This window comes from Alosa sapidissima, chromosome 16 (genome assembly GCF_018492685.1).
Source record: "Alosa sapidissima isolate fAloSap1 chromosome 16, fAloSap1.pri, whole genome shotgun sequence".
Lineage (NCBI taxonomy): Eukaryota > Metazoa > Chordata > Actinopteri > Clupeiformes > Clupeidae > Alosa > Alosa sapidissima.
Genome location: NC_055972.1, coordinates 10,146,377 through 10,170,754, shown reverse-complemented (window position 1 = coordinate 10,170,754; position 24,378 = coordinate 10,146,377). Strand labels below are relative to the sequence as shown.

Genomic DNA, 24,378 nt, shown 5'->3' with positions numbered 1-24,378 from the left:
CACAAATCTAGGGAAGGATACAAGAACATTTTTGCAGCATTGGAAGTGCCCAAGAGGACGGTAGCCTCCATCATTCTCAAATGGAAAAGATTTGAAACAAACAACAGTCTTTCTACATCTGGCCTCCCAGTCAACCCGAAATTTCCCCAGATCTGTGGTTTCATACAACCCTGTCTTGCAGGTCTATAGACAATTCTCTCAACCTCGTGGCTTGGTTTTCACTCTGACATGCACCATCAATAATTGAATCCATTTTAAGATAAGTCTGAAACATAACAAAATGTGGAAAACTTGAAAGGGTCTGAACACTTTCCGGTTGCACTGTATGAATGAAGCACAGATATTGTTTTTGAAGTTATTAAACAAAACCTATTCTCAGTAAGGCTTGATTGTATTTTCTTGTTCTAATTGAACAAAGAATTAACTCTGAACACTTAACTTTCAAAAGTTATAGCTGTGAAAATATCTGACCATTTTAATATTAACTGAATATTGAACTGTCACACATCTAAATAAAAAGTCATGTCTTCATGTAGTAATTTGAATATGTCATCGGTAGCTTTTGGGACATGGATTTGTCTGCCAACAGAGGGCAGCACTTGATCAGGATTCTGGTCAGCTTGGGCTTGATCATGCAGAAGAGTTTGAAGACATATTTCTCTGGAGAGTCAGCCTACTACTCAATACTCTTATTAATAATGTAATTAATTTAATTTCATTAATTAGGCAAGTGCCTACGTGGTATTTATATCTGAACAATAGTCAATTGGGATTCCATGTAGGCTTAGACATTTAAAATGGAAGCACCCATGAACCAATGGACACTTAAACCTAAACACACACACACACATACACAGACACATACATACACACACACACACACATACAAAAACACATTCCCAGATGTAAACAAGTAGAATTTTATTGTCATTGTCATCAGGTAGCAGACTCATCAGGCCCAGCAGTGGCACCGGCAGTGACAGAAAATTACCCTCTTAACGTCATTCTGAAGGCGTTACATGGGCTGAAAGTGAACACAGACCTCATAGCAAGCAGCCTAACTGTATCCAGACCTTTGTCTGATGTGTCTGTGTGTGCTTGCATAAATGTGTGTCAGAATTGTGTGTATGCACACATATTATGTGCCTCTGGACCCACATATGCATGCACACAAATGTGTGTTCATATGTGTGCCTGTCTAACCACATCTGCGGACGTATGCGTGTGCGTGTGTTTATGTGTGTCTGTCTAACTGTTAGCAGTTAGACAGACACACTGTCTCTCTCTCTCTGTGTGTCTGTGTGTGTGTGTGTGTGTGTGTGTTAACATGTGTGTCTGTTCAACCACATGTGTGGACACATATATGTGTGTGTATACATGCATGTCTAGCCATATGTACTGTACATTTGTGTTTGTGTGTGTGTGTGTGTGTTGAACTCCTGGCTCTGGCCCGCTCTGCCTGTTTGCTTTTGAAGCCGTTTGAAGCTTTAATCGCGCAGGCCCATGCTCTCCACGAGACGCTCTGGCTCGGCTTTACGGAGCCCGGGGAGCCAGCGAGAGAGCGCGAGTCTAGACTCTTGGACTTCCGTGACCCCGTCTCATCTGGGTGTGCAACCCAATCGTTCCTCTGCTGTGTTTTTCCGCCCTTCTCTCGGGATGTGGCGAGTTGCCTTCATTTGGTTTGTCTTCATTCCCCCTCGTCCGGGAAACGGTGGTGGATTTCCCGATCAGGCAAAGTGTTTTTATTTGCTTGTGGGTCACCACATGCGTGCCTCGTTCCTGTTGGGGAAAATGAGTCCCCCTTTTTCACTAAAGTATTAGTCTGCTTCCTTGGGGAAGGGCTCCATCCTCTTTCAGCTGGGTTTCTATTAAACATGACTGTCTGGCATCTACAGTACTGCCTCATGGTGGCTTTACAGCAAATCTTGTTGAATGTTTTTGCAATTGGCCGCTCTCTGCTGTGGAAGCCTCACTGAGATCCTGATCTTCATCTTTTTTTCCCCCTTTTTCTGTCAACAGGAGGAAGGCGCGTCGGGAGCTGGAAGTGTCCAAGGCGGAGATTCCGGCATGATCCAGCAGCTCGAGCGGACGATACGGGAGTTACACGATAAGATTTCCTACTTGGAGAAGCAACAGGTGTCGCTGGAGAGGGGTATTTGCAGCCAGGAGGGGGAGGGAGGGGAGGATGTTACGGACTCGAGTGCGAATGACTCACAGAAGCCAGGCAGCCCGACAGGGAGCAGCCAGCAGGCCAAGTCCAGCCAGACCTCACCAGTGGAGGGGGCGTTCCCTTTCCCAGTGCCTTTGTCAGACAGGATTGCACCTCCCACTCAGCCAGGGTTCACCTGCACCTGTCAGACCTTACAGCAACCCCCTCCTCCTCCACCTCCTCCCCCTGGCACAGATCCCTCTCTCTCTCTACCTCCACCATCGTCTCTATCAGGACTCTGCGCTGGGCCGCCTGCTCCTCCTCCTCCTCCTCCGCCGCCTCCTCTACCGGGAGCTGCAGCCGGTCCTCCTCCACCTCCCCCTCCACCACCTCCTCTCCCTGGACAAGCAGCGTGTCCTCCTCCCCCACCCCCTCCGCCTCTCCCGGGAGCAGGCCCTCCAGGACTTCCTCCGCCACCGCCTCCCCTCCCTGGCATGGGCCCTCCTCCTCCTCCTCCACCACCGCCGCCTCCTCCTGGTATGGGGGGACCCCCGCCACCCCCTCCTCCACCAGGCATGGGTCCACCACCACCGCCTCCAGGCCCTGGCTGCCCACCCCCTCCGTTCCCCCCAGGAGGCTTTGGCATGGCCCTGGCCCAGGAGGCCGCCCCCCTGAAGGCCGTCATCGAGCCCCCCAGGCCCATGAAGCCACTCTACTGGACCAGGATCCAGCTCCATGCTAAAAAGTAATTACACGACTCATTGCTTAGCTCCGGTCTGTGTGTGAATATAGACTTTTTTTTTGTGTGTGTGTGCTTCTGTGTGTCCATGGCTGTGTATGCGTGGGCGAGATGGGGAGTGTGTTTGTGTATGTGTGTTTATTTTTCTTTCTCTGTGAGTGTTTAAGTCATATTGAGATTGATTCATGTCTGGAGTAGGCTTTTCTCACTGTACGTCTGTCTGGAGTCAGCAGTATTGAATTCATGTCACCCTAGCAAACACTATGAATGTGCATTGCAATATGAGTGAGTTGCCTGTGTGTGTGTGTGTGTGTGTGTGTGTGTGTGTCTGTGTGTCTGTGCCTGCCTGCAAATGTTTGTCTATGTCTCCATGATCTATGATACATAAGCATTTGTTTATTTGGCAGAATCTCCCATCCAAAGTGAATGAGATGTCTGGGTGCACTGGGTTCACATTATGTCAATTTCTCCACTAAGCCCAGAGAAGCCAGCAAGCCCCATCACTCACACTACACAGCGCCACGCTCTAAATCAAGCCATCCGCTGGGTAAATAGTGGGGTATAAACGGCAATATAAATACAAATTTCTAATAACAGATCTCCAAATATGTCCACCGTGCACAGAGTCTCAGTTTGTATGCTGAGCTCCAATAAACACGCTAATAAGTAAATTACCCAGCCAGAGGCCCTGGAGGCTTAGAGGTGCCATGGATTTGCTGTAGCTGATAAGGATCAGTGGTTGTCGGCCCTAGCAGAGGGCTCCTGCGCTGCAGAGGAAGGCGGACTGAATCGCAGTGTAAAATGAGGGGAAGATGTCGGGCGCAGTGTGGTCAACCACTCGCAGAGTGGGAACAGATGCTTGTGGACTCAGCCTTCCACTGCAAAGAGCTGTGCATTAATAAGGCTCTTGTGTTCCATCTGAAGAACGCAGCGCAAAACAGCAGTGGGCTCTTTTAATAAGTTTGCCATAGCCGATAATGAGTTTTTCCTCAAAAAAGTCACTACATTTGCAATTTTGTGCTAATCAGTGCAATACACTCCAGCACAACACTGGAATGACTATGCTCATGCTGTGTTTCTGTATTTTTACATTCCTATGTCTCCTCAAAAATAACAACCATGGCAAAAAACCTTTTTACCAAACCAAAAAATACTTTTAGCCTTGTTGGCAATTCATTCTCCTAAACATTTTAGTCACTGTAAAAGTCCATGTTATGTGACTACAAAGCTGTGCATCCTACCTAAAGATTATGCCTTGATTTCAAAATAAATAGATTATCGGTAGTCCTCAAAACTAAGTGCATTACAAGGCCAGCTTATGGTTTCAACTTAACCACATAACCTAATATCACAATAGCAATGACCGTGTCTGTCAACTGAGTTTGACGAGACCACATACAGGGTGACTCATTCCTAGTGGTGTGATGAAGCTTCTGAAAATAGATGGTTTCTTCTTTCTGTCTGCATCTTCAGGAACGCTAATGGTGCTCTTGTGTGGGAGAAGATTGAAGAGCCATCTGTGGACTTTGATGAGTTTGTCGAACTTTTCTCTAAGAGTGCCATGAAGGAAAAGAAGAAGCCCATATCAGATACCATCACCAAGTCCAAGGCTAAACAGGTAAAAGCCTCCCGATTCCTCTGTCCCAAAAGACTACTCTGAATCAGACTGAATTGTGGGAAACAAAGACGACCACAACATGAGAGTGTGCCCTCGAGGGGATGGTTTCCATCATATCTTCATCTTACTCACGTTGCGGTTTGTGAGAACAAAGTGAATATCGCTGTCAGTCTGTGGTCGTGAGACACTTTCATAAAAGTTCCTCCACTCATTTTCAAAGTGTTTTTGCTGAGTGCCGCGCCTCCGATCCCCGGCTCTTTGGCACGCCGATGTATGATTCACTCATTTCGACACCATCGGCGTCCCAGCCATCAGCGAGGCGGCGGCGGCGGCGGCGGCCGCAGCAGCAGCGGCAGCTTTGAAGGTGCCGATCAGCACTCAGGCGCCCCGGGGAGAAGAGCGATGGCGAGCGGCGCTGTGCGGGCGTGGGCTCTGGGGAGACGGGCTCTTAACGATGTGGTAGATGCTGCTGCAGATTGGGTCGGGGGCACAGCGGGTCGGTTCCCTTTCTTGTTGTCGGGGGAGAGCGGCTGTGGTGTTCGGGGTGGTGGATCTCCTACCGAGAGGTGGCTTGGGGTCCGGATGAATGGGGTGGCGGGGCGGGGGGGGTTGGGGGTACGTGGGTAAAGGCGGGGGGTGGCGAGGTCGGGCGCCAAGTGGCTTCCATGTGCAGCGAAAACAGCACAGAGGCACGATTATGTGGCCGTGTTTTTTGTTTTTTCCTTCTCTGCTGCCGCAAGCGCAATGAGGCGCGAAGCCCCAGCGACTGGTGTGTGGCGTGCTAATGGCGGTTACAAGCGGGGCCGATGAGTCGGCGCGGTGGGGACATGATTCACAGCGTCGAGCTTTTCTTCTTTTCGTTTGTTGCTTTTTATATCCGCGTCCCTCGTGACCTTTTTTTTTTTTGTGTAATTTTTTTTTTTTTTTACTTACTGGCACGGCCCACGTCTCTCTCTCTCTCTCTCTCTCTCTCTCTCTCTCCTGTGCTCTGTCTTTCTCACTCTCCCGCACTCTCTCGCACGCCCTCACTCGCTGGCTCAGACAGGAGGAGGAGAGTGATGTCACTTCACGTCTGAGTCTCGGCGTTAGCATCTCTATGTCCCTGTTTGCGCTCTCTGCGGTCGCTGTGATCTGAGGAGGCACAGGACAGATCTGTGTTGACTTAGCCTTCCACTGCGCCGCCTAGGTCTCCGCATGCACAAGCATGTAGATTTCCGTGTTTCTGTGTCTTTGGAACACACTTCTGGCTTGTGTCAGCAACACAGCTGAGTACTCTCCTCATACCTCATAACCCAGACCCAAACAGCCAGATGTTGTGTAGAGGCTATCACTGCTGCGAAGCAATGGCATCTGCTGCGAGTTCCGGCCAGTCCATGTCTGCATTATGTAATTTCTCCACAGTATTTCACAACTGCATCACAACAGGGAGAGTAAGAGTGCTGGCATGCCCGCCTTTGCACCCCAAACAGTGCAAATTCAGCTTCTGACCCCCATAAGGACTGAGTAAGCGAAACGCACTGGTAATGTGCAGTTTGGTTGTAGTTAGTGGTCGGCGTGTAAAATACTCCCCCCAGACGGAGGCGTATGGAGGCAATGACTCCCTCTCTTTCGGTGCCAGCGGCTTTCGGATAAACACCTAATTATAGGGAGAGGGAGCGCAATGCATCACATGGACTTAAGTGCGGCCGTGCTTTGAATGCATGCCTGCACTTCCCATGCAAACCACATTATCAGGGTCTAACTGGGGGATTTTAAGCCCCCTTTTTATTGAGCATTAATGCGCTGTTTTTGTAAATATGTTCCAATCACTCTCAGATCTCGAAGCAACTTTGACCACCTTCTCCACACAAAGTTGCCTGATTTGGGGAGGATATCAACAAAAAGCGACCCTTCATATCAACTTAATTCAACGGGACAGATTTATCATTTGCATAATGTTTGTGGTGACTCCTTGGCAGGGTCGTGTGGTACCGAACTTTTTTATGTGAGCGCCGAACATGAGAGAGAGAGAGTGGAGGCCAGTCTTTTCTTCCCACATGAGGGCGAACACATTCCCTTACCCCCCGGAGGAAAAGAAAACAACCTTTTGCCTTTATTATTATCGGACTGGATGAAATGCTATGCGATAATGATGCAGTTGATGTCTGAAAATGAAATCTGTCAATCACAGCTGTCTTCTTCAATTCCTGTCACTGATTTCTTTCCATCTCCGCTCTTTCACCTTATTTTCTTCTACCTCTTTTCTTCCTGTCTTTCTCTCTTTCTTTCTTTTGTTCTTTCTCTCTTTCTGTCTGTATGCCATTCTGTATGTCTTTCTGTTCATATATCTTCCTCTCTCTCTGGCCAATCTTAAGGTTGTGAAAATCCTGAGTAACAAGCGTTCCCAGGCAGTTGGGATCCTGATGTCCAGCCTGCACTTGGATATGAAGGACATTCAAAATGGTGAGTTTGCGCACAGCACACTCAGATATGCATCTTTTCAGATATACACAGGAGAGATGTTACACAGCGGCCAATCAACAACCAAGCCATCAAAAGCATAATCCCCCACAAAGTAACCTTTGTGGGCAAAAAGACATCACCAACTGAACAGCCTTGGAGAGCATCTCACTTGGGTTGTCTAATTCTTCGGTCGTTCCTCTGTTGCTGTGGGCGTTTATGATCCGATCAGTAATACGACCAAACAAACTACAAACCCTTGATGCCGGCACCCACAAATACCAACAATATTTTTCAGTCAGTCCTCTTCATTGCTGTTTCTGGTTAACTTGGATGAAGTTCATAAGGTCCATTCTCACTGTTGCTTGGACTCATCTGGTGTCCAGAGAGCTTTTCGACTTACAAGAACACATTAACAACTTTCTGATAACCACCTGCTTTAAGGAGACACTGACCTTGCACACTGGAGATGTGTACTTGTATTTGTCAGTTTCAGCCACACCACAGGGGAACGCAAAGGGCAGCTCTCCAGAGCCCTCTTGTCTTATGTGGTGGCCAGAGGTTCTGATGTGGCTGCAGTACATGGCCTGTGCTGCTTGTTGTTTTGCGTTGTGGTCTTTGCTCAACTGAGCTGTCTGCGAGGGGAGCTGCTGCGTTGTGTTGGGTTGCGTGGCAACGTGTTGTGTTGTATTGCGTGTACTGTGTTGTTGTGTTGCATGGTGACGTGTTGTGTTGTGTTGTGTTGTGTTGTGTTGTGTTGTGTTGTTATGTGTTGTGTTTAGGGCTGGGATAAACAATTATTTTTTAAACGATTAATCTAGCGATTATTTTTTCGATGCATCGATTAATCTAACGATTCATTTTTTCAGTCCGATTCGATTTCGATTCGATTATCGATTATCTCCCCATTAATTCACTAATAGCAACTTATACATGTTTATTTACATATCTGAATGAAAAAACCTGAATTCTTTAACATTGCAATATATGTTTATTGCTCTTAAGATTCCAAAATAAAAGACTATACAAGTGCAAAGTAATGCATTCTTAGTCAGAGGTAGCATTCAATAAAGTTCAGTAGTGCAGTGTTTTTTAACCTTTTTTGTGCCACAGCACACTTTTGACACTTAAAATGACCCACGGCACACTAACATCCTGTGTGAAGAAAAAATAAACATACCATAGCCTAAAGTTTCAAATCATATCAGGGCTTAAAATTCATTTTTCAAAATGGGGGGGAATTCCCCCCTTAGGTTATTCATGTAGGGGGGATTTACACAATTTGGGGGGGAGGAGGGTCAATTCTGATACCAAATCAAGAATTGCGATTTCAATACTTCTTCGAAACTTTTTTAAAAATGTGTTTGATTTTGGCGCCCCCACCACCCTGACGTCATCAGTAATATATATATAAATATATATAATATATAATAAATATATATGTTTCTATTTCATATATTTTTAAATTCATATAGAGTGTATTTAGTTAATAATGTATTTTTTAATGTATAGCATTTGACTAGTAATTACTAGTAGCTAAACATATTTAGTAATTTGAATGCTTCATATTGACGTTTAAACTTTAACACTTAGGCATATCTTTAATGTGGTGTGTAGGTCTAATTGATTGCACGTTGGTGATGAGTAGGTGTAATTGAGTGCCTGAAATTTAAGCCCTGGATACACAGATATGGCCTTATTATGGCTTCTATGGTTCTGCAGGTTCAGAAGATGGTCTACCACGTCTTTTCTGAAGACACTGAGTCCTGCCTGCTTCACATTTCTAGTAGCGAATCTTAGCATGCTGCAGATGCTCACTGTTACAGGTGGATTTGTAGCAGTTCCTGTGCCAAACTGCTTTGTTCTGTTGTAAAATAACTGCACTGTAACATTGTAATCGTTGGCTGATCTGTGATCACCATCTCCATACTCTCTCATGGACAAAAACAACAAATTTGGCATATGTCTCTAGTGATGGGTCATTCACCAGTCCACACATATCTGCCACTGGATACATAGCCCAAAATCTGTTTCTTTTAAAATATGTATAAGTATAAGTAAGTATATATACTCTTTTGATCCTGTGAGGGAAATTTGGTCTCTGCATTTATCCCAATCCGTGAATTAGTGAAACACACACAGCACACAGTGTACACACAGTGACGTGAAGCACACACTAATCCCGGCGCAGTGAGCTGCCTGCATCAACAGCGGCGCTCGGGGAGCAGTGAGGGGTTGGGTGCCTTGCTCAAGGGCACTTCAGCCATGCCTACTGGTCGGGGTTCGAACCGGCAACCCTTCGGTTACAGGTCCGAAGTGCTAACCAGTAGGCCACGGCTGCTCCAACAGGTGTGTGCCATCACCTGACTAACAGAAAGACACACCTCGGAATATAACCTAACTAGACAGGTTTTGATTTCATGGTGCCCAGCCACAGATTAGTCAACGTATGGAAAACACTGAAGGTGTAAAATTAAAAATATTTAGCAGCACACGTTATGCTTATATTTTGCGTCGACGTCATCGATTTGTCGACGTCGACGCGTTGTCCCAGCCCTAGTTGTGTTGTGTTGTGTTGTGTTGCGCTGCGCTGCGCTGCGCTGCGCTGCGTTGTGCTGTGCTGTGCTGTGCTGTGCTGTGCTGTGCTGTGTTGTGTTGTGTTGTGTTGCGTTGCGCTGTATTGTGTTGTGTTGTGTTGTGTTGTGTTGTGTTGTGTTTTGTGCTGTGTTGTGCTGTGTTGCGTTGCGTTGCGCTGCGTTGTGTTGTGTTGTGTTGCGTTGTGTTGTGCTGTGCTGTGCTGTGCTGTGCTGTGTTGTGTTGCGTTGCGTTGCGTTGTGTTGTGCTGTGTTGAGAGTAGTAAAGGGCCCGTGGAGGCCCCTGTGTGTTCTCCATCATCGGGCAGCATGTGGAGCTCTCACACAGAAACCTCTGTGTGTGAAACGAGGTGATGACAGGACTTTTACGACGGCCTGCGGCCAAGAGACCCCCCCCCTCCTATGTCTCCATGCTCTCGTCTCCTGTCCTCCCATCCTGCTCTCCTCCGCTGCTCACCACTGACTGGACTCCTCCACTCCTGACCTTCACTTATCCATCCATCCTGTCTTTTCATCTCATGTTTTTTTTTTCTCTTTATGTCAGTTTTATGCACTGGCTTTTCAGTTTGTATTCCCAGTCATTCAGTATCAGGACTGAAAGACTTCCTACTGGTAGATCATTCACTGTGTGTGTGTTTGTGTGTGTGTATGTGTGTGTTTTTGTGTGTGTGCGTGCGTATGCGTGAGTGTGTGTGTGTGTGTGTGTGTTGTGTGTGTGTGTGTGTGTTTTTTTTGTGTGTGTGTGTGTGCGCATATGCATGAGTGTGTGTGAGTAAGTGTGTGTGTGCGTGTACATATTCCAATCACCACTGTCTCCATCCTGACGGCTTCGGGAGATCACAGAGGGAGTGGGCCTGGATGAGCAACAGCAGAAATGTTCAGCAGACGTCCTTCTCCCATAAATCATCATGTACACATCGGTCCCCACGCTCTACTTCTCCACCATCCATCCTCCAGTTCTCATGTGTGAGCATTATGTGGAGTCCCGCGTCTGTGTGTGCGTATATATGCTCATGTGGAGTGTGAGCGTTTAGTAACTGTGTGTGTATTCCTCAAGATAATATTCAAACGCCTTTAAGAGAATCATTTCATCAACATGAGAGATCTGACGTTTAGCCTATTCCCCCTAACCTCATCTGTATATGGGGCAATCAGCAATGGGAAGCCTACGAGACGTCCTATCTTCTCTCTCTGGAGGTTTATTATCCTGGCTCTTCATTTCTCTGTGCTTGTTTGAAAGTACAGAAGGGCAGCACTAATACAGTGGCGTTGAGTTAAGAGCCATGAGGCCATCCAGGGGAGAAGGTCACCAACAGGTTTGAGTTAGGAAGGTAACTTGTTGGTCTCCCTCTGTCTCTGTCTGTCTCCCCCCTCCTCCTCTCCTGCCTCTCCCTGGGCTGTTTAAAGTGGAAACACAGGGGAGGTAATTAGAACACATCCTCTGTGTGTTATCATCTCCTGATTGCGGTTCTCGCCATTCTTCACCCGCGTGTCTAAACATTCGTTATGAGATCCACGTTTGGCTCACACTCATGGAGACGAATGCTCCTCTGCTTGCCCTCGCTCGCTCGCTCGCTCGCCTGTTCATCCGCCACTATGTGCCGAGAAGGAAATGAAGCCATCCCTTCACTTCACATGTTTTAAATATTAGTCTTTTCTTTCATCATGCCGTGCTATTCATTCTTGTGATTATAAGGTAAAGGTATGCAGGGCAAAGTTTATGGGCAGACTGCAGAATATATTATTCTAAGTTTATCATTATATGTTGTTTTTTTATTATTATTATTATTATTATTATTATTATTATAAAGTATTATTATAAGTTTAAAGATGCGCAAAAGTGATCCAAAATGACACAGATACAATTTTAAGCCTTTGTTTTGGGTGTTTGATTTATTTTTGAAACTTGAAGTATTTTTAAAGAATTTAAGGGCAATTAGCGAGATCTGAAGTTGCAGAATGGTGCGGGGAAAAAAAGGCATTGATTTATCGATTCCCTAATTTGCGATGATTTACGTCGCAAAAAGCTGCGGAGCCCGTTTCAGTTTTTGTTTTCCTCTTGTTCTTTTCCAGCACAAGTACATTATTTATGGCTGTTTGCTTCGCACAGACTCTCGCTCTGGATTCTGTAGACTTCCTCCAACTCTTCAGAGAGCTCGTCACTGAGGCAGGCGCCAGTGCTGGCAGGGAGCGGGGGACGCTGGCAGGGAGACTTGGGCTCCGTCAGGAGCAGAAATCTGAAAATGATGATATGGAGTCATTCCTTCTCCGTCAAATCTCCAGCCCCATTCCGAGCGCTGATAACGAGAACCAAATGAGCGGGAACGCGGGGTCGCATTTGCATCTGAAAATGGGAATGAGGAAGGGAGACAACGAGAGGAGAGGGCAAGGCAACAGCAAATGAGAGGTGCAAGGAGGGGGGGAAGCAACTGAGGGGTAAAACAAGAGGGAGAGAGAGAAGGGAAAAGTGTGGGGAGGAGGAGGGAGAGGAAATGGAGGCCTGTCTCCCCGAGTTGTGGGATTTCTTGTGGGATCTCTCTTTTTGAATAACACGAAAACATGAGACAGAAAGAAGAGAGCTCGCGTACAGCGCTCTAATGTCTTGTTCTGAAAGGTCATTTCCAAAGCAACGGGCAAGTCGTAAAAATGAGCACTCTGCTATTTTTCCCTTTGGAAGGGTCGTAAAAAAAGTTGAGGAGGAATCTGTGGATTCCTCTGGCCTTTGCATGCACCGCCACCACGCCTTCATTTCATCAACAAACCAAAACTGCAGCAGCGGCTCGATGAGTGGCATTAGCGCCGGCCACCGCACTCCGCTACATGCGCCTCCCACGGCCATTATGCACCGTACCTCGCCCAGCTGACCTGGGTTCAGCTCCCGGGGGACACCGGCATTCTGAGTCCTCTAGCAAGATGAAACCGCACAAGAAGCATCCAAGCGCTTCCTCCTCCTCGGCTGCAATTTGCCCATCATGCACGCATTCCTGCTCATGGCGGAGGCCCACGCAGAGAGAGAGGAAGCGAGAGAGAGATGGGGGTCACTGGAGAGGTAGGGGGTGGGGGTGGGGCGGGCGGAGTGTTTGGATTTGGTTTCTTGAGTGCTAACGTGACGGAGGATCCCCATTTTTCATTGTGTGGGCAGAGATTTCCGAAGGATCTAGAGGCCTGCTGCAGAGCCTTTTGGTAGACTCATCACAGAGGGAACGCACCTCAAAGTTCATGCGTAAAAAGTTCAGTTTCCAACTGAAACCAGCACAGTTACAGTAGGCCTAGGAACCCTTGTCAGATTGAGTTACTTTAACAGTCTGCAAACTCTGCGTGACCTCTCAGAGCTGTTTTTACTCTAAACAAAAGAATACAATTCAAAAAGGCTGTAGATAAATGTTGCAGGCAGAAGGTCTACGGTGTTAAAGTAAAATAGTCAAAATAATTTCATTTTTAATGAAAACAGTGCTGAGATTTCATTAAATTAATAATGATTTCATTTAAAGCAACACCAAAGAACTTTCCCTCTGTCGCACACACGCTATTTGTTTATCCAGCACCAGTTTTGCAAATAACGATGTCCACAGACAAGGTAGAATATTTTGCATATAAAAGTACGGTGTATTGCGACATCAGATGCAAGTCAAATTTGTAGTTTCTTATGTCTCATTCCATCGAACTACAGATCCGCTACCCGATCTGGCAAACTTACATAGTGCGGTTATAGCCGATAGAGGGTCGCGAAGCGAATGCAGAATTGCCGTTCACCCTGTTATGAGTTGATGAACCACTGAAACGATTTTGGAAACATTATTTTAAAGTGTAAAAAACTCTTTGAAAACTGCCTGATTTACAGGTGGCTGTGGGGCTTATTTTTGGGTCGCTGTAATTTAATGTAGATAAGGTTCATGTAGAGTGGTCAGAGTTTTGTGTGTGTAGTGGAGGGGGGTGGGGGGTGGTGATGTTTGTATTTAGCCTGTGGCTAACTCTGGTGCAATGCATCAAATGGCAACATTTATGTTTAAAATTGTACATGGTCCCTAATAAATAAAACAAATAAAAATACCTGTGGCTATGAAATGGGCTAGAAAGAAGATTGCAAACCTGTTTGTCATAAGATGACAGATTCAATAGACCATTAGGCCATAGACTATTAGAAATGTTTGGGTTTTGGTAACTGATCACGTCAAAAGCAATCTGCCCATGCCTCATCAAGTGAAGATCTCCATTTGCAAGTTCACAATGTTCACAGAACTTTGCACCTCATGCAACAAAGTAAACTTGTTCCCTCAAGCCTACTGAGAGATTGGGCTCAAAAGCCCTGTCACTGTACATCTTCACATCACCCGATGTATCGGTAAAACCAATGTATCGGTCTATGTCTAATCAGGGCCAAATGACCAAACTGAGCTCTCTTTTAAGTATGTGTGGAGTGAAACACACATCAAGATGCCTGTCGGGGGTGGCCAGTTTCCTCAAGGCTGCAGCTTTGGAAATCTGAGCTGCATCCCCGTTCAGTGGGTTACATTGCTTGCATCTATCCTAAAAGGTTCTATACCATGATAATCAAGTGCGTCCGCTACTTTGACCTCCGTCTCACCTAAGGGTGTTGGTTTACACTGTCCACTCAAAGACATTCAGATGTGTAAGAAATGGAGCTCAGGTAAAGCATGAGCCCTTGTTGGCCTGAGGCATACTGCCCCGTGTAGAGAAAAAGCTGGAAATGCCTGTAGGCATACAGGTACATGGCCTCCATTAAACTTAGATCACTCGAGCACTGGCCTGTAGACCGCGGCAGTAAGGACATCTTTCCTGGCCATTTGAGCGGTAAAGCACTTGAGTGGTACCAGTACTTCCATTCTCAGCTGCTCCTCATGATTCCCTGGTGTTCAAACAACACATTGCTGTGTATCTCGTGCCTTTGTATGGCTCACCCAAGCAAAGGCATTCTTTCACAAACATGCTTTCTGACATGTCTTTGATATGTGCCTTCAGACTTTCTCCTTCTGTTAAGTGTTTGTGCATGTTTTCGCATTGCAATCATCAAAGGATGACGCATATCAGCATCACTGATTTTGTTTTGTTATTCTACTTAAGTTTCAGGATTTCACAGTCTCTCTCTTCCTCCCTCGCGGTCTCTCTCTTCGTCTGCCCCTCTTTTTTTATTTATTCCTCTCTCACACATGTGTAATTATTTGTTCTGTGCAAATCAAGGAAGGAAAAATGAATAGCTTTAGCTCATGTTGTAAGATGCACATCTTAAAAAATAATCAGATTTAAGGGATTATGAATTCAATTTATCTATAATCAAATCATTCTAAAATAATACAACACAGGAAATTATTTAGATTCACCAGTGATTTAAACAGTTTGTCATGTGTGAAACATTACTGGGTCAGGAATTAATTATTGATTTTACTTTCATGTCCTGACAAGCAGTATGGCAATTATAAACAGATACTCGATGGAGAGCCTAAGCTCTAATTTGTCCTTGGCTTTGACTCAATACTATGCATCAGGCATTAGTGGTAACACTGTTGCTACAAATTAAATCACGGCTCACTAATTTGCATTTGAAATTAATTTGTTTCACTGAAGATGGAGAAATGTATTGCACTGCGTTGATGGCTAATGCTATCAGGAAAGACATAATATTCTAACACACAAACACCTTAATCCTATTCCTGAAAAGTGACCTCATGCTAGAGGTATCGGAGCCTTACTGGCTCCACTTCAGGGTTTTTTTTTTCTTTTTCTGTCATGTTTTAGGTGTGATTTCTGCAAAGTGGTCTGATTCTTTGGGAGTCCAAACATGACTGTCTCTAGCCAGCCCTGGGCAGTGGAAATGGGCCTAATGATAGTCAGAGCTCGGTGCAGCCATGTAACATCGCACCCCTCCCGTTAAGCAAGCAAGGCTGTCTCCCGTGTTTGTGTTTAAACATTTGGCTTTGAGAGAATAACTCCTCTGGGCGCCAGGTCCTCACTCGGAGACAAAAAAGGGCCGTCAGGAATTCAAACACAGGGCCTTTTGTGCCCTGACGGATTATTTTAGACTGCATCTGACTGTCAGAGAAAATGTCATTTGTTTTCGTTTGGGCCTTGAGTGGAACAGCCTTTTATTGTTGTGGAGACAATGACATGAAGATGTCAGGTAAAGTCTAACTATGTTACGTTGTGGACAAGCCAAGGGTTTGCATTTGTACTGCTGTTCCTTTTAGGGTGCAGTCAGTGTGTTCAGAGAGATGGTTTAAATATCTGAAACGATTGCTTGAAAGCTATTTTCAGTCTTGAGCCATAACATGCCAAAGTTTGACATTTTGCTTATTTCTCCTGCGGTTTCCAAAACTAGCCAGTAATCAATTTCCTTATTTCCTAAATGTGTGTGTACTCAGATGCAGCCAAACCAAAATGTTTTTTTTTACCACGCAGCGTATTAGAAGGAAAAACACTATCACAAAGTTTAGCTTATCCATAATATAAAAAAATACATTCATACAATGAAATGCTATTGAAACACTGCCCTGTTTTATCTAAAAATAGTGCTGTTTGGGATAAAATGAAAGTTCTGGCTTTTTATCAGAGTCTCAAGTGAAGCCAATAATAAATTGTGCTATAATTCTGTCTTTGACTAAAGGTAGGGTAGATTTTCCACTAAATGAAAATACCACCAGTTATCCCTATGCGCAGTCCGCACTATTTTATTCACAGCAATCTTTTCCAGATCTGTTTTTGTTATTGCTTGTTGTCAATGCCACCCCCCCCCCCCCCTTTGTTGCTGCAGTTGTTGTCCGTTGTTGTTGTCTTTGTGAAGGCATGTTGGGCCTTATTGGCTTGGCAGCACCATCGGTGCGGTCTGTATGGACACCTTATGACGTAAGCAAGCTGCTCAGTTTTCTCTCTCTCTCTCTCTGTCTCCAAACAGCTATTCTCAACATGGACAACACGGTGGTGGATCTTGAGACCCTGCAAGCTCTCTATGAAAATGTAAGCCAATGCTGCACATGAAATGCAACTGCATTTTTAAATCCACTCTGACATTTTTGTAGTTTTGGCGCACGTTATGTTTGTCCTCAAACGCTTTTGCAAAGCCTTATTAGCTAAAGTTGGGCCAGGCGTTTTTCTTTTTCTTTTTTTTGGTTTTGGTTTTCTCTTCACTGTTCTCTCTAGTCCAGCGTCTGGACCTAGAGCAAGATATTGTCTCTTACAAGACAGAGAGAGAGAGAGGGGGGGGGGGGGGGGGGGGGAGAGAGGGAAATGTGCATTAAATACCAAAACAAACATGCAAACCACAGACCCCTGCTGGAATGTGTGAGGGAAACTGTGGAGACTGGGTTCTTCCAGGCCTCGCTGGGAGAGAGACAGGCATCTCACCACTGCGCACAACATGTATTTTAATGATGTTGGGGTTCCCAAGTAGACAGGACATGGAAATATACATACTTGTGTGTTTTGCCTGTAATAAGATATTATGCTCACTATTTTGCAACAGCCCATGCTCTAGTTGCTGAAGGATTGTGGTTTCGTCTTTGATCTCTGAATCATCATTTAAATATTGGCCAGTCTACAATTAATCTTTCAATGGCATCCACGGGTCGGACTTTAGTACATGGAGGCTGATCAAAAGAGCGAGGGGTTTGTGCTGAGTTGAATTTTGTAGTCATAAATCTTACTGTCAGAGTGGCACACACCCGTAACCATGAGATAAAGACACGTTCTCTCGACTATGCATCTTCATCAGCCCCGCCTGACACCAAATCTGTCTCAATACAGCAAGGTGAAAAAATATGTCCGTCCCACATATCATCATATCAGCCAGACATCATCATGAATTAACACGCCATGCTTTTTTACCCATAGTGACAATTGTCTGTGTGGAGGAAATGTCCTGAATAGCTTTGGTGAGGGGCAGGGCCACATTAATGATCGTGATCATGAGCAAAACAGTCAGGACACATGGTTTTGTCTGCTGATATGTGCCATAACCAGGGGATCAAAAGCTGGTGTCTCCCTTCACCCTCCATCTTTCTCCCTGTCTCTTTCTGTCTCTCTCTCTCTCTTTCTCTCTCTCTCTCTCTCTCTCTCTCTCTCTCTCTCTCTCTCTCTCTCTCTCCCTCCCCTCCTTCCAGTCATAGCCTAGGGGGTGTTGTTAAGTTGAGACATTTGGTTGTTTCTCTTTTGTGTGTGAGACTCCGCTCTGTCTCCGGCTTTCTTGCCCATAACCACAGTACACATAATGGTGAACCCTCCCCGCCACCACCACCACCACCACTGCCGCCGCTGTATCCTTCCACCCCTCTCCCTTCCTCCCCGCCACCCCGAAACCACAGTGCACAGGGTGGTGCCACACTACCACTCCCCCCCCCCCCCCCCCTTCTGTGTGGGTTTGGGGTCCCACTCTCCCTCCTTCTGCATGCAGACACCCGAGAGCTTCCTTAATTAGTGTACAGTTCCCATGTTCTGCACCCCGCACCAAAGTTGCGCAACACCTCCGTGGGAGGAGCCAGCATCTTCTGCAGCAGATAGAGAGTTCATGCTAAGATCACTCTTCACTCGTCTCGATCTCTTGATACGCGCTAAGATCACTCTTCACTCATCTCAATCTCTTGATACGCTCCCAAAGCAACTCTCATTTGAAGTGTCAATAGGGGTAAATGCATGTGGCTGTCAGACCAGAGTACGGGCTCTGCTTTTCATCTGGACTATTTACACTTTTGATGTGCTGTAAATGGAAAACAGAGCATGCCCCTGTCAACTGATGGCAAAGTAAGCGAAAGGCTAATCGAAGAGTGCTTTTTATGCCCCCCTCCTCTCTCTGGCATGAGAGAGTTTACGAGAGTTCATAGTTTTCCGACGCTTTGATTGCTATTCATTTATTTAAACAGAAATGTTGCTTATTTGTGCCCAGTAATAGCAAAAATCCTTGCTAACTTTTTGCTCAGGGCTAATGATTCACACTTGTGCCTTCAAGGCCATGACTACAAGGAAACACATGGACTGTTATCCCTCCAAGTTGAGCTGTTTAAGTTGAATTAAGTATTTGTGCCAATGTAGTTGATATATGGAGACACTAATGTTTTGCCAGTTAATTATTGTGTTTTTGAACACGGGGGCTGGTTCACACAGGACATTCTATCGCACTTTTCTGGACGGTTCTCAGTATATCCCCTAAGAGCACCCCCCTGAGAGGTCAGCCGAGCCACAGTCCAAGGTTGAATGGCGTCCGGTTCAAAAATGTGCTTTGATTGTGAATGCTTTGAATGTAGCCTACTTGATGAGATGCTTTGGAAAAAGATGAAAATGCCAAGACTGAGGAGCTGTTTTATCTCCCCATTACAAAATTCCTTCGAGTTCTGGAAATGTCATTCTCAGGCATTTCCCCTTATCCTAGCAGCACATAAATGTCCATATTTTGGCAAACAAAATTTCGATGTCAAATGGTTTGCATTTTCACATTAGGAGGTGTTTCTTCATTTTCTTAGTAAAACAACACTGATTGTTGATATCTTTGACAGGTCAGTCATACAATCTTGGGTGGCGATCAACCCAAATAACCAAAAGTTGTGCATGACATGATACTTGGACAAGGGTATGCTTATGTTTAAAGTAGAACAATGCTGGTCACTGCCCACAAACATGTATTATCCTGCATGCTTTGTTAGTGTTATGAGGCAATAAAGCTTAATTCTTTGTTTAGCAATAGCCATGCCTAATGATGGTGATTTATATTTGTGTATGACGTGCTTTGACACAGAATTTGAAAATGCACTCCGGCATTAGTGTTGTCCATTTGTGGTTGCAGTGCTAAAACATGGCACTGTCCACTGCACCACAGTCCCCTCACCACTCCCTCTGCTGCTGTTCCAGAGAGCCCAGCAGGACGAGATGGACAAGATAGAGAAGCACATGAAGTCAGTCAAAGATAAGGATGACCCAAAGCCACTGGACAAACCTGAGCAGTAAGCACTTCCCCATCTCAACACTGCACCACTGCTACTGTGTTGCTGGGTGACCTACAGGAACCTCAAGAGCCCAAGGGCCGAGTGCATCTAGTAGTTTAGCACTTCTGCTGAAACCTTGTCAAAATGATTAGAATAGGCTCATCATAATTGTGTGCTCAGCACTTCTATGCTGTTTAGCTGTATAGCTGCTTGTCTTGTGTATGTATTATTGTTTATTTTACAAAGGTGAAGGAAGGGTGAGGGTGAATGGAAGACAAAAACCTCTCTCTCTCTCTCTCTCTCTCTCTCTCTCTCTCTCATTTGGTCTGATTCTCTGTTTGGTCGTAAAGGTTCCTGCTTCAGATTTCCCAAATCCCCAATTTCTCAGGGAGGGTGTTCTGCATCCTGTTCCATTCCACATTCATAGAGTGCATCGGCTCTGTCCGCAGGAAGGTGGAGATCCTGCAGAGGGTCTGTAAGGTGAGGTGTGTGTGTGTGTGTGTGTGTGTGTGTGTGTGTGTGATTTGCATTTTGTTTGTACGCACACATACACTACCACATAGAAAAGAGAGGGGGTATGGAAAGAGTCAAGTCAAGATTCTGGATATTTTATTTGCCATTTGACCGTACGGGTTCACATTTTTAGATTTTTAGAGCTCTTACAGTCAACAACAGTGAAACAAGTATAACTAAAGAACAATAAAGGTCCCTTTTATGTCTTATGTTTATGTTATGTTTTATTGTCGTAATCACACATTTAATTCTGCTTATTTTTTTATCATACAGACTATCAAAATTATATTTCAATTGTGAGTTATATTTGAATACTAGACAAAACAGGCAAAGAGGTAGAACATGTTTTCTCTCCTTTTCTTGATACATTTGGATTGATCTTTTTGTGAATTACTTTTTTTAACTGCATTTATTGATATGGTGTCACTGTGTCCTAACAGACTCTGCAGACAGGGACAAGCGTCATGCAGGTGCTCGGCCTAATCTTGGCCTTTGGCAACTTCATGAACGGCGGGAACCGAAGTCGAGGGCAGGCGGACGGCTTCGCCCTGGACATTCTGCCCAAACTGAAGGATGTGAAGAGCAGTGTGAGTTTACAAGCTCAGCCCATTCCAGCCATCAGCACTCCTATCATCAGAATGCCATATTTTACTACCGATAGTCATAATGATAATAAGGACAATCCTGCAACAGTGATTATGGATAATGGTGGTAATTTGGGTGAGTTACAGCCATGTGAGTAATAGATCTGACAGTTGATGAATGACTAAAGTATTAGTGGTTGCAGTAGTAGTAATCATGGTAGTAAAAAGTGGTGATGGCAATCATTGGCTTTTAGCCGCATCATGCACTCACATGTCTGAAGTACCCGTGTGTGTTTGACTTTGACTGAGTTGTTCAAATAAATTATTCTCTCTCTCTCTCTCTCTCTCTCTCTCTCTCTCTCTCTCTCTCTCTCTCTCTCTCTCTCTCTCTTGTTTTCTATCCTTTAACACTCTCCCTTTCCTCAATGTCTGTCTCGCTCACTCTTTCTCTCTCTCTCCCTCCCTTCCTCCCTCAGGACAACACACAGAGCCTCCTGTCATACATTGTTGCTTACTATCTCAGGCACTTTGATGAGGTAGAGTATGTTTAAACTTCCTGTTTATTTGATTCACTCGTTTTTTCCGTGCGAGGACTCCTCAGATATCCCGCCAGGTTTTTCATCATCGTCTCTGGCTCAGTGAACAACATGGCATGTTTTATATTATATTTATTTTCCTCCTGTTCGTTTACTATAGTAACTAATGGTTCCCTGCCTCCACAGACCTGTAGCTTGTTCCATGTGCTATCTGGCAGAGGATCCAAAAGAGATCTATTGTAAATACATCGCGGAGCCAGATTAGGTGAAGTCAGCTAAGACGCTGTGGCCAAGATCAACCAGGCGACAGGCTCTCTTGGGATAAACTTCCACTGATTGAACTTATCATACTTTACACAGCATGAGTTCCTGTCCATGTGTTTGGGAGTGCACAGTTAATTGAATCTTTCAACACTATCTAGGTCCAGGAAAATGTTCGAAAATGTCTCTTTCTCTCTGTCCTCTTTTGTGTGTGTGTGTGTGTGTGTGTGTGTGTGTGTGTGTGTGTGTGTGTGTAACAGGACGCTGGCAAAGAGACGTGCGTATACCCACTTCCAGAGCCACAGGACCTTTTCCAGGCCTCTCAGATGAAGTTTGAGGACTTTCAGAGAGACTTGCGCAAGTTAAGAAAGGATTTGAATGGCAAGTTCCCCCACATACGCATACACACACACGCACGCACACACATACAGACACAGACTACATTCGGTCAGTCTCCCCCACAAGCAGCCTGCCTCGTCTCTGATGTTTCGCTCCGATGGAGAAACACTACTCCTCTCATTTCAGCTCCACTCCCCGAGCGAGCTGCCAGGCCGGCCACATATCGGGTGAAAATAGATGTCTATCTCTGTCAGTTTCTCACTGTCCCCTTTACTGGAATCATTTAACCGGGACACCCGCTGGTTCAGATCAATGTTGTCTATTGGCTTGCTGCAGGCCCTCCAGGCAGCATCAGGGCCAATCACAACAGCTAAAGAGAAATCGAAGCCAGTTGCCCCTCTGTGGATGTAGCTGAGCCCTTATAAATGAGAGGCGATATCATAGGTGCTGTAACGGGCTGTAGTATTCCAATGCCTCTGCTTATACAGAGAAATAGCCAAATTCAACCAATATCATAAAAGATCAAAGGGCCAATGTACCTCACTGAGTCATGGGTAATGTGGTCGGTTCCAGCGAAGGCACCAAGCATCCCATGCGGTAAATGACAGTCTGTGGTTGTATGCGAAGGGCGTTTTTTCGTTTTCGTTTTGATACGAAATGCATTCGCTGTCACCTCATGCAATGAGCCAGTGATGTCAGAAGTGGGTTAACAAATAGCATGTGTCTCTCAGTCAGACATGCAAAGCTGAACCAGATGGGGAGAACAGAGCGCACTCCAGCCACTCTGCATGTTGGAGCTTTACGGGTCTTCCTTACGGGCTGTACGAAACAACAGCAGATTTGCATTTCCTCATCTCGAATCGTGATACATGTCTCATTTGGAAAATATCACTGAACATCCTTCCATCTTTCTGTCCATCTTCTCTTGAGGGAGGCCACACCGTGAAGCAAGACGTGCATTGAAGGAGTGGTATTTATGTATAGCAGATGAGCAAAATGGATTTGGTTCTGTTTGCCAGAAATTCCTGTATCTGAAAGATGCCAGAACACTTTCTCTCACCTGTCAAATTCAATCTCTGAATTGTTTTGGGGCTTGATGCTTTCCGATATCATTTCTACCGTTAAACTCCAACCACAGCGTGTGGACAACATAAGTGCAAACACATATGCGAAAAAGAGGTATTGCATAACCATACAAGCCAGCAGGCAAAATCTGTTGGAATAAAGCATGAATAATAATAGAGACAGACAGACGTATTGACTGAGAGGAATGTAGACAGAAAGACAGGCCTAAGTCTATATTATCCTCAATGTCCTCAACTACAGCTATAACCTTTTACTGCATTCGTGACTTGGTAAGGCATAAGCCTGCGCCTGGGTGTTCAGTTTGCTAGTCATTGTGTTGGGGGGGGGGGAGGAACACCACGAGCTAACCCAGAATTAGCACAGTGTCGTGACCTCTGACCTCTCAGCACATTTGGAACTCATGGACCCCACCGTGCCCCCTACGGCTGAGCGGCTCTCCATCAGCCCGGAGATCAGAGGGAGGCAGGCCGGCATTAGCCAAGGTGTCATAGGTGAAATAGCAGGGATTAAGCACAACGACGAGTGTGAACGAGGTGTGGGAATCCGATTACACACGATCCCGACACCCCAACCCCCACCCCCACCCCCCACCCCCCACCCCCACCATCCCCAACAGCTCCGGGCTCAGGGGAGGACCAGCTTTGTGGATGTTGGTCCACTCTGCGAAGCTGACCTTGTCTATTAGCAGGAGGAATCGGCTACTTTTTGAAGTTGAATGCTGAGTCTGTATGGATGGATGAATGGAAACAGGATGATTTGATGATCAATAATGTGCCCCATCACATGCACTTCTGCTTAACAAATCAAGCCTTTTGCTCTTCCTAGTCATTCAAATATTACTCTTCTCTGTAATATAGATTAGTTCCTAAAATGATCTCTGGAGGACATACATCGGAAATAGTAGATAATGACCCTAACAATAAGCAACGCATCCTAACAATAAGCATCATCACTGGCCACCGCACATCCATTCAAGGATAAGCTCAGGAGCAGATGTTGGCATTGCGATGGTGCATGGGGGGGGCATTTGGTTAAGGACGCAGTGCCTGTGTGTGTACTCTTTGCTGGCCGCAGGTCAAAAGCTACCCCCCTCATGGCCAGATGCTAGTGTAATTACCATCGTGCACACAAGGGTTCTCTGGCATGCAAAGCACCAATCCATCACAGCCACTGATGAAGCGTGACTCAGAAGCATCCCCCAAAGACGCTTCGGAGGTCCTCGAACCAAGAGCATCACTCATCAAGCAGGAAAAAGAAAACAGGTGAACGAGATGGGACACATTAGCATCTGCGGGCATTTAGCCTAGCATCATCCAGATGGCCTGCAGAAGAAGAGAACTACTGTTTCACAGGGCATCCAAAGTGTATGAGGGGGAAGTTAGCATGTCTACTTTCAAATTGATGGCAGCCTTTGTATTCTCCCACCAGTTCTTCTTACCTTCAAGAACTTTTTGCTTACCAAGAATTAAACATGCCTTCGCCCCCATTTATTATGATCACTGCTAGTGCTAGGTTTTGTCAGTTTTTTCCTGTTTTAGTTTTTGCAGAATAACCCGCCAACCATTGCACCCAAGATTACACATTTTTGTGGTATGTT

General features: G+C 45.5%; 1 protein-coding gene across 1 annotated transcript in view; it reads left to right on the top strand.

The window, feature by feature from the left end:
* The window catches only part of LOC121685408 (formin-2), a 48,511-nt gene that overhangs the window by 13,237 nt on the left and 10,896 nt on the right, over positions 1 to 24,378 (top strand). Inside the window, exons 4-12 of the mRNA XM_042065919.1 lie at positions 2,020 to 2,894; positions 4,362 to 4,506; positions 6,861 to 6,948; positions 16,447 to 16,508; positions 19,389 to 19,480; positions 19,813 to 19,942; positions 20,416 to 20,562; positions 21,036 to 21,095; positions 21,617 to 21,737. Coding sequence (XP_041921853.1) covers positions 2,020 to 2,894; positions 4,362 to 4,506; positions 6,861 to 6,948; positions 16,447 to 16,508; positions 19,389 to 19,480; positions 19,813 to 19,942; positions 20,416 to 20,562; positions 21,036 to 21,095; positions 21,617 to 21,737 — 1,720 coding nt within the window. The remainder of the gene's footprint in view (positions 1 to 2,019; positions 2,895 to 4,361; positions 4,507 to 6,860; positions 6,949 to 16,446; positions 16,509 to 19,388; positions 19,481 to 19,812; positions 19,943 to 20,415; positions 20,563 to 21,035; positions 21,096 to 21,616; positions 21,738 to 24,378) is intronic.